Source organism: Eumetopias jubatus, unplaced genomic scaffold, assembly GCF_037043125.1.
Source record: "Eumetopias jubatus isolate StellerSeaLion01/CBP00866 unplaced genomic scaffold, mEumJub1_p1.0 scaffold_14, whole genome shotgun sequence".
NCBI classification, from domain to species: domain Eukaryota; kingdom Metazoa; phylum Chordata; class Mammalia; order Carnivora; family Otariidae; genus Eumetopias; species Eumetopias jubatus.
In genome coordinates, this window is record NW_028274820.1 from 19268713 (window position 1) to 19285345 (window position 16633).

The window sequence follows — 16633 nt, forward strand, 5'->3', positions numbered from 1 at the left end:
TTTAATTATTCTTCTTGTGTTCCTTAATCTCAACCAGGTAATCTCTGATGAAGGCATTTCCTAAGTAAATAAAGTAAATAAAAATCAGTTATTTTCATCTGTGTCACAGATTAGTAAATCAAAAGAAACTCTCTTGGGGCCCTTGGGTAGCTCAGTCAGTTAAGCATCCAATGCTTGATTTCGGCTTAGGTCAGCTCAGGGTCGTGAGGTTGGGCTCCATACTCAGTGGGGACTCTGCTTGAGATTCTCTCTCCCTCTCCCTCTGCCCCTACCGCCCAACGCACTCTCTCTCTCTCTCCTCCACCTCGCTCAGCTAAATAAATCTTAAAAAAAAACCAAAAAACAAAACTATCTTTCCCTAAAACCTTCTTTTGGGCAAGTAAACAGTGACCAAAGCAGTTTATTTTGTCATATTATCTTAAATCTTTCAGGGATGGAGATTGTACATCTTTTATTTTTATCATTGGATAAAATTACCTTGTGCAAAAGTTTCTAAGTGCATTCTACAAATGAACCTTTTTAAATACTTAATGGAATACCACAGTGCCCTTTACTAATATTTTAGTGCCTTTCCTCACTGTGTAATGCTTCATAATATTTCTTAACATTTTTGCTTTCTTTCCAGTCTTTTTGTGAGAGTGAACTCCTGCACAGACTAATTTGCTGTTTGTTTTTAGTTAGCTCTGTAACATAAGCACCTCCCATTGTTTTTTCTTACACAATGTGAATTGCCTAATATACCTAACTATTCTCTTATTCTTAGACATGTGGGGTTTTCCAATTTCTCTGTTTTATAAATTGCATTATCTTTGTTCATGTAACTTTCTTATATTCTTAGGATACATTTGTAATAGTGGGATAAGTAAGGATATAGCAGCTTTAAGGCTCTTGGAATATATTGCTCATTAGCATCTCTTGACCTAGAAAACATTTAGATGAGTACACTTAGAATCATTGGACCATCTGTTCAGAAAAACTGATATGACATACATAGATCAGGGATTACAAATTGATTTCATCCCTTGTGTCAGGTTTAAGAAATTGGTCGTCACTGCCTGGAGCACTGTGTTTGCGAGACTGGAACAGGACTACTTGATTACTGATGTCTTCTGTATGAGTGGGAGGGGGGAGACAATCTGAGAGCCAAATATTTGCCCTTTATACTTTTCATTAAAATAATAATACTTTGCCTTTTGTATGTACTTTTTTTGCTGCAAACCCCAAAATTGGATAGAAAGCATGTATTAGATCAAAAGATCTTATCTTAATATAAATTCCTCATTAAAAATTAATTTGGTAATTATACAGCCATGCTCACCACTTACAGAAAAATAAGTATAGATATAACTGTGTATAACTAAAGGTTTATGAGAACTTTTCGAAGTTTTTGTTAAAAATATTTGATTTAGGGGCACCTGGGTGACTCAGTCAGTTAAGTGTCTGGCTCTTGATTTCGGGTCAGGTCATGATCTCAGGGTTGTGAGATTGAGCCCCCAGTCGGGCTCCATGCTGAGTACGGAGTCTGCTTGAGATTCTCTTCCTCTTCCTCTGAACCTCCTCCCCCCTAACATAAATAAATAAATCTTTTTAAAAAAATAAGTGAATCTGGGTAAAGTGTCGAATGCTCCTTGCACTGTTCTTATTTATGTAATGTTTTGTAAATTTGAAAATAATCATGGCAGGAATGGTGTTGGAGAGAAGCAGGGCGATCCACCAAGCTCAGGTATTGGGCTGACTGCATTCTGTGCTATAAAAACAGGATTAGCAGCAGATTATCTTAAATTTCCAATCTTCTAGTTTTATATTTTCACTTTGATATTTGAATTTTGTTCCTTGTTTTTGGCACAGTGATATTTCATCTTTAGTTCTTTTATACCATCAATGTTTTGCTCTTCTAAGTGTAATATTTTCTTTGCAGAACTTTGTAGGTCTCCAATTTAGCCGTCTTATTTTAGCCTTAGTTTTTACAAGGCTTGAGGCATCCAGCAGATAACCCTTGAAGTCTGGGGATTTTTCTTTCTATACTTTTTAAAAAAACAGCTTTATTAATATATAATTCACCCATGTAAGTGTACAATTCAGTGGTTTTTAGTATATTCACTTAGAACATTTCTTCACCCCAACATGAAACCACCTTCTCAGTAGCAGTCACTTCCCATTTACCCTCTTCGCCCATCCCCTAATTACTAATCTGCTTTTTGCCTCTGGATTTGCTTATTCTGGATATTTCATGTAAATGTAATCATTCCATATGAGGCCTTTTGTGATTGACTTCTTTTAGTTAAAATGTTTTCAAGGTTCATCCACATTATAGCATGTCTCAGAACTTCATTTCTTTTTTTTTTTTTTTGCTGGGCAGTGTTCCATTGTACGAATAGACTACATCTTATTTGTCTACTTATTGGTTGACATCTGGGTTGTTTTCATTTTTGGGCTATTACACTATGGAATAATGTTGCTGTGAACATTTATATGCACTTTTTTTGTGAACATGTATTTTTATTTTTCTTGTGTATATAACAAGGAATCGAATTGCTGGGTATATGGTCACTCTGTGTTTATCTTTGAGGAATCGCCAGACTGGTTTTCCAAAGTGGCCACTCCATTTTACGTTCTCACAAGCAGTGTGTGAGGGTTCTGATTTCTCCACATTCTGTCCAGCATTTGTCATTGTCTTTTTTATCATAGCATCATCATGGGTCTGACAGGGCTTTTTATACTTTTAAACCCCCAAAATGTGGTCAGTTATCAGTAATAAAAGGATCTTCATGCTTTTCTAGCAGCAAGCCTGTCTCTCCATTAAGTATGGAATACATAAAATAAATAGACATAAGATAACATAAGAAAAATTCTTTCCTTTTCCCATTTCTTTTCTGTGTTACTACAAAATTATTTGGAGAGAATCTCATGAAAAGTAAGAGAGATTGGATTTTTAAAAATTGTATAGCTAGAGTTCATAACTTTTAAATGCCTTTACTGACAGATACGTATTTAGCATTTGACACCTTGAGTCTGCCGTAAACACTGGTGCCACTGACGACTGCCACTTTATCCTCCAGTTTTAGAGCTTGACTTGATTGCCAGGTGGTGACCATGTCCATAAGGGAAAGCACAATAAACTGGAGTTCTTTAACCTGATGTCAAAAGGTCTTATGTTGACTTTGTAGCCATCATCACGGATTGTAATGTTAAAGGAATATTCCCTTTAATTGCAGTTTTTAATATTTTTAAATTGAATTTTATTACTGCAAGTAGGAATTGATAAAGTAGGCATTGAGTTTAATTTTTATAAATGTATGTATGTGAGTTCATCAACGGAAAGTAGAAAGCAAAACAGTATTTCTTTCTCGCAGACTTTATTTGGCTAGCTATAACAAAGACAAGATGATCTTAGTTTCCCAGCTCTCCTAAAAGGCCAGTTTTTCACATGTTGAGATCTGTATCCACATTCATGGAGTTGACTTAGATCATTTTTATTTGTCCTACTCAAATTTAATTCACCTTAAAAAAAAAAAACTGCTTCAGGGGTGCTTGGGTGGCTCAGTCAGTTAAGCATCCAACTCTTGATTTCAGCTCAGGTCATGATCTTGGGGACCTGGGATTGAGCCCAGTGTCGGGCTCCATGTGCAGCAGGGAATTTACTTGGATTCTCTCTCTCTCTCTCCTGGCCCCACTTGCGCACACGCTCTCTCTAAAATAAATAAGTAATTCTTTAAAAAAGAAAAAAACAGTTGTTACAGAGGACTTGATTAAACTCTGATCAATATGAGAATAGTTTATATGTAGATTCCTTTCTCATATCAAACTAAGAATTCTAAATTAACTCTTAAAGCATTACATGTCCTCTCTCCTAAAACTCATGTGTTCAGAACTAAATTAAAGGTAGGGAGTAAGAAGTTCTTAATACCACTCCTACTGATCATCCATATACAGTATAATCTTAGCTAACTTCCTTTTTCAAGCATATTTTTAATCTATAAAAATGAAAGTAAAAACCCCCTTTCGTCATGTATTTCATGGAGTAGTATGATGGCTGTCAAATGTAAATAGGATGAAGGCTTATTTTTATTCCTGCTTCCCTCCCTTCCTTTATTTACTTTTTTTTTTCTTGTTTTTGTTTTGATCGCTTATTTCTGAGTTTTTGAGTGGAAAGACTATTGGCAGTTGCCAGAAGGTATTCCCTGAGAGTACTGTGCTAATGTATGAAAATACCAGCACACACTGGGCTTTTGCGTCACAGGTGCCTAGGATCCATCAGCTCTGAAGTGTTGATGGAAGATGTTCTTCTTGTGCACACAGTTGGGCTAACTGGGTTTCCCCATTCATGGTGTTCTCTCTACAGAGGTTCCTCCTGGCTGTGCCTGAAGTCCAACACTTGACCTGGGTATTTACAGTTAACATTTTATTATTTATTTTTTTTGGTCAGGAGGGCATGAGCTTCCCTGTCAAATGTGAACTGTCATCTTGGTAATTTCTTTTTGTGTTGAATTCTTACAGCTCTCCACACAAGGAGATGCAAGCCAGGTGATTGGGCCTCTTACAGAGGGGCAGAGAAGAAACGTGGCAGTCGTGAATTCACTGTATAAGTTGTACCAATCGGTAACAAAGGTAATCTTTATTTTCTTTTAATTAAGCTTCTGACTTAATTTCAACTTCTTTCTTTTCACCTCAAATTTAGACAACAAGGAATTACTTAATTTTTGGCAAAAGAATACAATGAAAACCTGATGACCATAAAGTAAGCTGCAGAATGAACTCTTCTTAAGTTCTTGTTCCTGGCCTTTATCATTTGTCCCTTTTCTCTATATATTTGGTTTAAAACATATGAACTCTAGATCATCAGGCTTGGTTGGTATAATCAAGTTTATTGAGCAAATGATTTAAGGGTAAATCATATGTGTTTCATACCTATTAAAAAGCATAATTTCAGAGAACTCCAAAGATGGAAAGGTTCCATCTTTGCACAAAGAAGGCAGGAAGGAGCTGCATTAAACGCAGTGAATTTGTTACAATCACTGATGACTCCTTGGAAGTAGAAAATATATATTCTTTTTGCTGTTGTTTTACTAATGTAATTTTTTAATGATGACCTTTTTGTTTGCCTTCGTGTATTATTTCTAAGATGAACTGTATTTATAATTAACGGGAAAGCAACACTTTCAACCCAGTCCTTGAATTTGAATAGCTCATGTTTTCTCTCTATAAATTATTTCCAAAATATTTAGTAAGTAGAGAGGTAAATATTTAGAAGACCTGAAGGAAGCTAAAGGTTAGGGGACACTCTTGAAAACATGACCTTTAATTTGAGTTTTAATATGCTTGATAGTATTTTTGAATAATTTTAAGTGACAACGTAAATTTTTAACAAGTCCTTTTGTCAATTAGGAATTTCCAAAAATGTGTATGTCACACAAATATATTTTAAAGCATTAACAAGTAAACCTCAGAAAAGTAAGTAATGGAAGTAAATAAAAAGAATAAATGATGTATTTTCCATTCCCTTTCATTATTACTCTGAAGCATCACAATCAATGAAAGTTTCTCTTTGTCTAGGCTGATTTAAGTGCTTTTATTGATACTTTCGGAATCTTCATTATATTTGTATTGACTTGTAAACATTTGACATTTGTATTTTAAAGACTTGTTGAAAATTATAGTCAGCCTGGAGAAAAGTGAGTTTTTTAAAAGAAATATGTAAATACAGCTTTAGACTGACCTTTTCAAGTTAAAACTTTGTAATTAAAACCTATCTAAAGTGAATAAAGGAAAGTCAACTCTTAGAATTCTTAATGTTTTGATTATTTGAAGTATATACTGTAATTGCTTTATATAGTATAATTACTATATACAGGAAGTATATAGTATAATTGCTTTATACAGGAAAGTAGTTTTCAATCTATCTTAACTAAGAAATACAAATGAGTTTTTAAAATATGTATGAGATATAATCTAAAGTAATGATACTATTTTATGTGTCTGTGGAAACAGCTTTATCCTGTTATGACCAAAATTAGTATTTATAAAAATAAATGACTTAAAACTTTAACTGTATCAAACAAAACCTTGTTCTAGGTGGTTTCCAGTCAGAGCTCATTCCCACCAGCAGCTGAGCAAACTATAATCTCAGCCCTAAAGGTAAAAGAATTTAATCTTTGACTCTATAGATCAAAGTGGGTTTTAGAATTGTTTGGATGAGTGGGAGATGTCACATTTTAAAAATAATTCCAAATCCTCTACACATACCAAAAGTAGCTGCTGATAATTATCCTAAAGAGAAAGGATACATGTGTGTTTATATTTTCTAGAACTTAAAAATAGACCCTGTTGGTGTCTACAGATTGTGTTCTACTTATGAGAATTTTATCACAAGCAAGGGAAGCAAGATTCTTCAAGTATTCACTGTATCTTAGGGCAGTACAGCCTAGTATGATCCCAGTAAAGTGGTGATTCTCTATGAGGGTGATTTTCCCTGGGGAACATTTAACAAAGCTGGATATGTTTTTGATTGTCATGACTAGGAGTGGGGTGTTCTTGGCATCTAGTGCCAGGGATGCTGTTAAACATCTTGCAGTGCATAAGACAGCCCCTGACAAAAAGAAATTACTGGGCCCAAAATGTCAATAATGCCAAGGTTGAGAAACTCTAATGCGTATCTGTAAGATGTGAAATCAGGGTAAATTCCATTTTTTTTTTTTTACATATTAACATAAATATACTCAGGAAGTTTAATAAAAAATAATGTTGGTATGAGATTCAGAGCCATATGTAGTTGACAGTGGATAACTCTTACAAAACAAGGATATCATTCATTTTAATGGTAGTAATAGCCTTCATTTAGCACCTGCTACTTGCCAGTCACATGACATATATTGAAATGTTACAGCAACTGTTCAAGTTGTGTATCCCTATTTTACACAACTTAGAAATAATAACTTGCTCAAAGTCCTGATGCTGGTAAACTCAGACCTCACTGACTCAAAAGAGTTATGTCTACTACACCTCGCCATCATCATTCATTGGCTTACTAAATATTTTTTTGGTATTTACTAAGTAAGTAATACTGTATAGCAGACTCTGGGGCCAAACTCCCTGTATATGAATGCCATCTCAGCTATTTAACTCGCTGTAGGTCCTCAGACAAGTTAAATAGTTTTCTCTTGCCTTAGTTTCTACATCTGTAAAGTGGTACAGTATAACTGTACAAAGGTAATAGGTGTCAACAGTTGGATGGATTTAGATCACCTGGGTAGAGTTAAAAGAGAGGGAGACAGAGACAGACACTACCAGTGAACTCCAAGGAGAAATACTTTTAGAGAGTAAAGAAGCTACAGAGAAACAACAGTGAGTGTGAGGAAGAAGCTTGGGAGGGGATGATTTCACAAATCATAAAGGAGAAGGGAACTTCTGAGGTGACATGGATGGGGATTTAACAGGCGCCCAAAACGTAAGGACACCAAATTCATATGGGAGGGTAGGAGAAGACAAGTCTGTTTTCCCCCCAGCACAGTGAAAGCACACTTGGATGTTTTCTGTAGTCTCTTCTTTTCCCCCAATATGCTCGTCTCATCGTGATGAAATATTATTCAAGCTGCCATCATAAAATAATTGTTTTTATTAAAAGTTCTCTAAGTTATTGATGATCAGAAAAATATCAAAAATCAGGCCAATATGATAAACCAAAAGGTCTTAGCATTCTTGTTTCCAGGCAGGGAATTTACGTAGTCTCCTTTTCTGTAGTTCCACATTTTTTCCTTCTCTTCTAGCAGTAGCTGTGGAACATATTTTGATCACTACCCAAGATAAGAAATAGATTTTAGGGGTGCCTTTGTGGCTCAGTCATTGAGCGTCTGCCTTTGGCTCGGGTCATGATCCCCGAAGTCACGGGATCAAGTCCCACTTCAGGCTCCCTGCTCAGCGTGGAATCTGCTTCTCCCTCTGACCCTCACCCCGCTTGTGTTCTCTCTCTCTCTCTCAAATACATAAATAAAAATCTAAAAAAAAAATAGATTTTACTTTGTGACCCCATACACAATACATAAGCATTTATAAATATATACACACACATAATTGTATATATATAGAATATACATCTATATGTATTTCTGTAATTGAAACAAAGCTTTCACAGCACAATATTTTTCCTTATTTTGTGTGATGCATGCTTATATTTTCAATACTCATCTATTACTTTTTTTTTAAAGACTTTATTTATTTGAGAGAGAGCACATGCATGCAGGGTGGTGGGGTGCTGGGCAGAGGGAGAAGGAAAGAGAGAATCTCAAGCAGGCTCCACACCCAGCATGGAGCCTGACAGGGGGCTCAATCTCACCATCCTGAGATCATGACCTGAGCTGAAATCAAGAGTCGGCCACTTAACCGACTGAGCCACCCAGGCACCCCCACTCATCTATTATTTTTAAAACATTCTGATAGTGATTGACTAAACTGATTTTTTGCCCCTAATGATCACAGCTCATAGTTTGAGAAAGTCCAGTCTGTGGGTTAAGACAGAGTGCGTACACTTTGCCTGATAATAAATAGTCTCCTGACAAATTAAAAATAGAAATTCTTCGGGGACGCCTGGATGGCTCAGTCAGTTAAGCATCAACTCTTGATTTCAGCTCAGGTCATAATTTCAGGGTTGTGGGATTGAGCGCCACGTTGGGCTCAGTACAGAGTCTGCTTAAGATCTCTCCCTCTCCCTCCCCCCCTGCACTTGCTCTCTCTCTCTCGAATAATAAAATCTTATAAAAAAAAAAAAAAAAAGAAAAGAAATTCTTCTCATTCCTCTTGTTAGTCACTTGGGCTGGGAGTTGAGGCTAGTGCAGAGAAAAGGGCCCTCATCTTGGGCTACAGCCCTCACTCTTGGGTTTGCTCACTAGAGCCAGGGCTTCGTGTAGTTGGGTACTACGGTTGCTGAGGCATCGCCATTTTGCCCTTGAGAACTGGATGGAAGAAGACTAGCAGTTGGTTTTAGGCTCCTCAGCAGTGGCTCTGACAATTAGAGACCTAATTGCTTATGTTAACAGAACTCAGTGAAACAGTTTTGACCTTGCTTTTTAAGTTAAATCATATAAAAACCGTGATGACATATTAAGTAAAAAACAAAACCCTCTGACTTAGAGAAAAAAGAGAACTTTGAATTTTAAAATTGTAGGAGACTTAATTCATTACTTTGACTTAGGGGTAGAATGTTAGCATGTAGAAGTGATTGCAGCCAAGAACCAAAAATCTATATGCTTTTATTATTTGATAGAGAAGATTTTTTTAAAGATTTATTTGTTTGAGAGAGAGCAGGGGGAGGGGCAGAAGGAGAGAATCTCACGTAGACTCCCCACTGAGCATGGAGCGAGATGCAGGGCTTGATCCAACGACTATGAGATGGTGACCGGAGCCGAAGGCAGACCCTTAGCCCACTGAGCCACCCAGGCACCCCTTAATAGAGGATATTAAATATATGTTTCACTTACTAAAAATATAGGTAAGGATACATAACAGTCTTTTCTTCTCTACCTTGTTGAGATTTTATCCAGAATTAAATGTTATTTTAGGCTTGAGGTTTAACATCTCATAGTTATCTACTATGTCATGGATGGCATAATTAATATTAATTTAGAGTCATTTCATTATACCCACCTCAGCTGTAAGTAACATTTAAACACCTTGGCCCAGTAATTCTGATCCATTTATTACTGAGATTGTTTTATACAGGTAGAGATTGTATTGCTAGGTTTTTATATGATAATTTTTCATTTCTCCCTTATTGTGTGGGTTTATGTTCTAAATGAGAGAATAATTCAGATTGCTGAGGCTTCTATATTTTTGTAATCTTAGCTATTTTAGGTAAATCTTTGGATAATGTATGGCACACTTCCCTGCTTTGTAAAGAGCTTGTGAAATAGAATCTAGTCTCCTTTCTTTGTACTCTCTAGTAGTCCTTAATCCTCTACCATTCTTGTTTGTGTTTCCCCTAAGTGGGAAGCCTTACCCAGCCAGAATGAACATTTTCTGTGTAAACTATCATATTGTATGCAAGTTAGATGCCTGTTTTTCCCCGTCTTGTTTCACTGGCTAGGACCTCTAGTATAAGTCTAGAACTGGTGAGAGTGGATGTTGGTGAATGCTTTCCTGACTTGGGGGAAAGTATTCTATCTGTATTCTTCTATTTTAAGTATGATGTTAGATGGCCTTTATCAGATTAAATAAGTTCCTTTCTATTCCTTGTTTACTGACACTTCTTTTTTATTATAAATGGTATTTCATCAAATAGTTTTTTTCTCTATTGAAATGATCAAACAGTTTTACTCCTTTATTCTGTTAATAAAATACAGAAGTTTATTTTTACATGTCAAACCCACCTTGGTTATGATGTATTAACCTTTTTATGTATTCCTGGATTTGGTCTACTTAATTTTTGTTGAAGATGTTTGCATCTATAGTCATAAGGGATACTGGTATATAGTTTTTCTTGTAATTTCTTTGTCTGATTTTGGTATCAAGTTATTACTGCCCTCATTAATTAGGTTTGTAAGTATTTCCTCTTGTTCTGTTTTCCAAAAGAACTTGTATTGTTTTCTTTGTTACATGCTTAGTAGAATTCACCAGTGAAGCCATCGAGGCCTGTGGTTTTCTTTGTAGGAAGTTTATACCTACAGATTCGATTTGGTTAGTAGGTAAAAGGCTATTCAAGTTATGTTTCTTTTTGAATGAGCTTTGTATTTTGTGAATTTCCAGGTATTTGTCTATTCATCATAGTTACCTGATTTGTGAGAATAATGTTGTACATAATATTCTCTTACTAACCGTTTAATGTCTTTAGGACCCATAGTGATAACGTCTTTAGGACCCATAGTGATAACCTCTTTTTAATTGTTTCTATTGGTGTTTGTGTTCTCTTTTTTTCTTCAGTTTAGCTATGGATTTATCAGCTTTGTTGATCTTTTCAGAGAGCCAACTTTTGACTTTATTGATTTTCTCTATTGTCTTTTTTTTTCCATGGATTTCTGCTTTTGTCTTTTTTATTTCCTTCTACTTTAGATTTTCTTTGCCTTTTTTTTAATATACATTATACCATTGATTTTTAGACCTTTTCCCTCCCAAAATAAACTTAACAAGTTGTAATTTTCACTCTAAGCACTTCAATTTTGATATGTTATGCCTTTTATCTTCATTCAGTTAAAAATATTTTCTAGTTTCCTTTGCAATTTCTTCTTTGATTCATGGGTTATTTAGAAGTGTTTTTTTTTAATTTCCAATTACTTGTGATTTCCTAGATGTCTTATTGATTTTTCAGTTTAATCTTGTTATCAGAAAACATACTCTGTATTATTCCAGTTATTTAAATGTATTGAGTCTAGTTTTATGTGAATGAACCATGTGTGCTAAACGTGTAATCTACAGTTGTTGAGTGTAGTGTTCTATAAATATCAGTTAGGTCAAGGTAGTGGTAATGTGTTTAGTGATGATGTATTTGGATCTTCCCTGTCTCTACTGATATTTTATATAGTCATTCTGTCAATTGCTAAAAGACAGAAGTTACAATTTTCTACCATGATTGTGGACCTTTTAAGTTTGTTAATTCTTGATGCCTCGATTTTGAAGCTATTTACTAGTTCTGTTGAAGCTATGTTACATTTTTATTTATTATTGTTACACCTTCCTGATGAACTGATGCTTTCATCATCATGAAATACCCCTCTAGCTTTGTTAATACTTACTGTAATGCATTTTGTTTTATCTGATATTAACTTAGCTACTTCAGCCTTTTTCTGCTCAATGTTTACATGGTATATCTTTTGTCCATTTACTTTCAACTCCTCTGTGTCTTTAAAGTATATCTCCTATAGAAAGTAAATAGTTGTCTTTTTGTCTGATAATCTCTACCTTTTAATTGGAGTGTTTAGTCCAGTGACATTATGTAATTATTAATAAGGTTTTATTTAGGTGTATGGTTTTATCTGTTTTTTGTTTATCCCATTTGTTTTGGTTTTTTATTTATTTTTTTGCTTTCCTCTTTTCCCCCCTTTTCTGTCTTTTTTGGATTCTTTGAAATTTTTTTGAATTGCATTTTAATTTATTTATTAGATTTTTCATGTGATTTTTTTAGGGGTTCTTCTGTGGATTACCGATATACATCCTTAAGTTTCCATAATCTTCATAGAGTTAATATTGTGCCATGTTATATAAAATATAGAAACCTCATATTTATAGAAGTACATTTACATCTGCATGCATCTAGTGTAATTTTTTTTAGTTTAAAATATCCATTTGGTCCTCTTTTACACTTTCAGTCACTCTGCTGAGGTTTCCTATTATTTATTTGTAAGCATTTCTTTTTTTTACCTCACTGAGGTTCTTGCCTAATAATCGTAGAATCTGGATCATCTCAGGGTTGGCAGCTGTTGATCTTTTCCCTTGAAAACTGACATTTCCAAGCTTTTTGTTATGTAGTAATTTTTAATATATCCTGGACATTGTGAATGTTATGTTGTGTAGACTCAGTTTTTTTTTTACATTGCTCCTGAGTGTTGATGGTATTTCTTTAGCGATTAATCAGCCTGATTAGACTCTAATTGTACACTGTCATACCTGCAGCTGGCCGTGCCTCAGACCTCAGTTCACTTCTCAAGAGTGGTTGCCAGCCACTTTGTGTTTGCTTTGCACAGGCATGGTTGATGAGTCAGCTGAGGAGTAGTGCTGAGTTTAAATATAGAATTAGGCATTCTTCTTTGGCTCTGTCCTTTCTGAAGTTCCCCTCTCACTCTCTGGCAGCCCAGGGCTCCTTTCTGTTGTTCCTTTGGCCTAAAAGACTGCTGGATTTGTTTTGTTTTTCTCTCAGAGATTTAGCCACCCTGCCTTGCCACCACCATGACCGTAGGCACTCTCAGGGCAAAGTCACAGAAAATGAAGAACTCACTTTCTTCTGTTGCTTGGTCTAGATTTCCACAGCCCTCTAAAACTACCTGCTTTTTTCCCATCTCTAGAGCCCTCCGGTATGTTGTTTATTTGTCCCATTTGTAGGAGGGTCTGTAGTTAGATACTCATTCCTTCATATCAGAGTAGAAAACTTGCTCTTCTTTCTTGAAGTCTTGTCCATTTATTTCCACCATACTCTAAGGTCTTTTCCTGCTTCTCTGCTGCAAGTGGGCAAAGTGGAACCCAAAAGCACATCAGAGTCACATACACCTAGGAAATCCCAGCCCATCTGCTTGCTCACTTAAGGACAGTGTCCTTCACTTCACTTTAGTTTCCCCATCTGAACTTAGAGATTTTAATATTCTTAGAGGAAGGAATAATTGAATTTTAAGTGGAATTATAATATGTGAGGCACATAGCACAGTACCCAGCACATAATATATACTAAATAAAAATCTTACCCCTCTTAATCCTCTTCTGAATGACTTCAAAATGGCATTTAGCCTTACTCTACAAACCATCATCTGGGATCTCACTGACTCTTTTGGCTTCATCTTCCCTCTTAAAAGCCAAAGACTACCAAATCTAGTCAAAATGTGTCAAGAACTACAAATGCAAATATTTCAGTACCTCCTTTATAGCCCATGTGGATTTCCCATAAGCCCTTCAAGAAACTCACGTCCAAATCTGAACTCATCATTTTCTCTCTCCATCCCCAAATCAACCTGCTGCTTCTGCATTTAGACATTCAGTTAATAATATCACCAAATCATGAAAGAAAAAAAAATCTAAGTGTATCGTAAAATCTTTCTGTTCCATATTTCTCAAATGTAATTACCAAGTCCTGCTGTTCTCCTTTTACAGTATCTCCAACCTGTCTCCTCATATATGTTCCTCCTGCCTCTGATTTGGTTTGGGCGCTCATCATTTTGCTTCGAAGCTTTTGGTCTGTTTACCCAGTCTACCATCCAACATGATGTTTCCCAAATTCAAATCTTTAACTATATTTTTTCATTGCTTAAAACCCATCATTGGTTTCCCATTCCCTTCAGAGTAAATTCCCAACTCCTAGCAGCCTACACAGAGTACATCTGCTGCATCTCCATTCCACATGGGCAGGTACCTCACACTCTGTATGGAATGCTTTGCCGTCGAAGGCTTCAGCTTTCCCAGGCAGCTATGACTTTAACATATGCCCTCTCAGCCCCATCTTTCCTCACTTGGTTCTTACTGTCTATCCTTTGAAATTCAATTTAGGCTGTGCCTTTTGTTTTCCAGATCATCTCAGTGTAAGGGAGGTTTCTCCCATGATCCCATAGCACCCTGTAGTGCATTCATGTGACTATAAGTTGTTATCTGCTGTCACTGAATTGGGAACTCCTGAGGGCAAACTGTGTGCTGTTGCTCAGGCATTGTTCACTCTCTCTCCTTGCCTCCCTCTCTCTCTCAATCTCCACAGATAGTATGTTTACTTTTACCAGAGTCTAAGGGCTAGAGATGACATTTAGGAATTTAATGAATAAGGGTCCTATTTAACCTTTCCTGATTGATTTCTATCATTCGTATGAACCAAATGCCATCCATCTTCATTATATGTAATCATCATTGAAACATATATGTTTAAATTTTAGATTTTAAGTGTGTACTGAGGCCCAGTCAATATTTTCACTCTACAAACCCATAACTTAGGCAAAGCGGTCTTATATAATCTAACCAGTGGTTATACTTCACTGTCAAACAACTCTCACCTTTAGCACTATTGACATTTTGGGTAGTTCTTTGTTGTGGGAGATTGTCCTGTGCATTGTAGGTTGTGTAGCAGCATCCCTGTCCTCTACCCACTAGAAGCCAATAGCAAATGCCCATGCCAGAGGCTCTGGTACTGGGTATTTGTGACAAAAATTGGGAAAGGAAAGATGGTGCCAAGTACCAAAAGTATTCCTACTAAATAGGAACTTAATCCATGAAATGCCTAATTCTTCTGCCCTGTAAGAATCACCAGCATATTTATTATATTCACTCTGCTTAAAACCATACGGTGTTGTTCCAATTTTGAAGAATGACTTTTGGTCTTGCCTTACTCTTTTCAGAAACTTTACAAAATGTGTTCATTTGATCTTTGTAAGTGGCACTGCTCCTCTCTCCTCTTTCTCCAGGAGCTCATTTGACCAAGAAACTTCTTGAAAATTTGAGAGAAGTGGGGAGTTGAAATTTGCAGTGCCATGTTTCACATATTGTCAGCTTTAAAGATCATTCCCAACAGCAGCTGGGAGAGGAACAGACTTCTGTTGAGTTATTACAGTTCAAAAACTGTATATAGTCGGGATTTGATATAAAAATTTTAGTCAGAATGCTTCTGCCATCTTGGATTTCTTTGTGTTGGCCTTTAATTTTGCCTGCCCTTCCTTTTTCTTTTTAGACAATCCATGCTCTTATGGGAAGCGCTGTACAGCCCTTGCTGACTTCAGTGGGAGATGCCATAGAGGCCATAATCATCACTATGCATCAAGAAGATTTTTCTGGGTAAGCACTTTCAACCATGGTTTTCAGGAGTCTTTACTGCATTTGTTTTTCATTTACCCACCCCTACCCTTCCTCCCTAAGTCTCTTTCCACCTAGGCCTTGTGCCTCTTGTGACCGGTTTGGCCTCCAGCCTCATACTACTTTATCCATTGTGAGCGCCATTAGCTGATTAAAATTTTTCAGTTCTTGTTTTCATCATTTCTCTCCTGTCATTGAAACAGAATCATTAACATTTGCGGGACTCAGCTTGGCACTGCAGGACTTCTGGTAGTTGGTACCATCTTCTCTTTTCAAGCTGTTCTTGATCCTTCTCTCTCACAAATGCCCTGTACTTGAGCCTCTGGCATAGGCATGTTATTTCTTATATAAGATGTCCCAGCTCTACCACGATGCTAGTCTGAATCTTGCTCTGGCCTTGAAGGCATGCTGCATCCCAACCCCCTACAAGAATCATTTTCCTTTCTCAGAGTTTTGTGGCAATCCAATCTTGCCGTGTCACACCTAGCCTAATCGACACTTTGGGAGTATTCCACAGCTGTTTACAAGAGTAATGCTTATCTGGATCATATCTATCTTGAGAAAAAAAATCATAGGTCCTAACCCAGTGTTCACTGAATTGTTTTTAAGGAGAGTAAAATAGTTTGAGCTCCATGTATTAGGACATTATTTGTAGAGAATTTGGAATAGTTATTTGCACATGCTTAGAGTGATTTTTTTTTTGAACTTAACCACACTGTAGAGCTAAACATTCAAATATTAATACATAGATAATGTGTTTTATATTCATAGTTCATAGTTACTATTTTTGAATTTTCCTATTTATATTATGTTGTTTAAATATCTACTTTGTTAAATGTCCAGCCACTAGTCTAGCTGTTTGTAGAAAATTGTGTGAACTTTACACTGTACTTCAATTTTTTAAATCACTTATTTCATTCACAAAATATCTTTTGAAGGGTAAAAAGGTCACTCTCTTTTTAATAATGGAATGAAGCACAGAGGGTAGGTGGATTATACACAAAATGCTATAATATTTGGAGACAGGAATACAAAACTGCTGATCTAGCAGTATTTGGAAGGAAATGAATTTTGTTCAAAAGTGATATGAAATGTCCCAGTTAGACCAATCCTTGATGCCTCTGAAAAGGAAGCAGAAAGTGAAGGCTCATTCTGTAAGAGTGCTCAGCTGCTTACA

At 36.1% G+C, this 16633-nt stretch overlaps 1 protein-coding gene across 1 annotated transcript in view; it reads left to right on the top strand.

Moving 5' to 3' along the window:
* COG5 (component of oligomeric golgi complex 5) overlaps positions 1-16633 on the top strand; it is a 310052-nt gene that overhangs the window by 266397 nt on the left and 27022 nt on the right. Inside the window, exons 15-17 of the mRNA XM_088018413.1 lie at positions 4498-4608; positions 6073-6135; positions 15335-15438. Coding sequence (XP_087874539.1) covers positions 4498-4608; positions 6073-6135; positions 15335-15438 — 278 coding nt within the window. The remainder of the gene's footprint in view (positions 1-4497; positions 4609-6072; positions 6136-15334; positions 15439-16633) is intronic.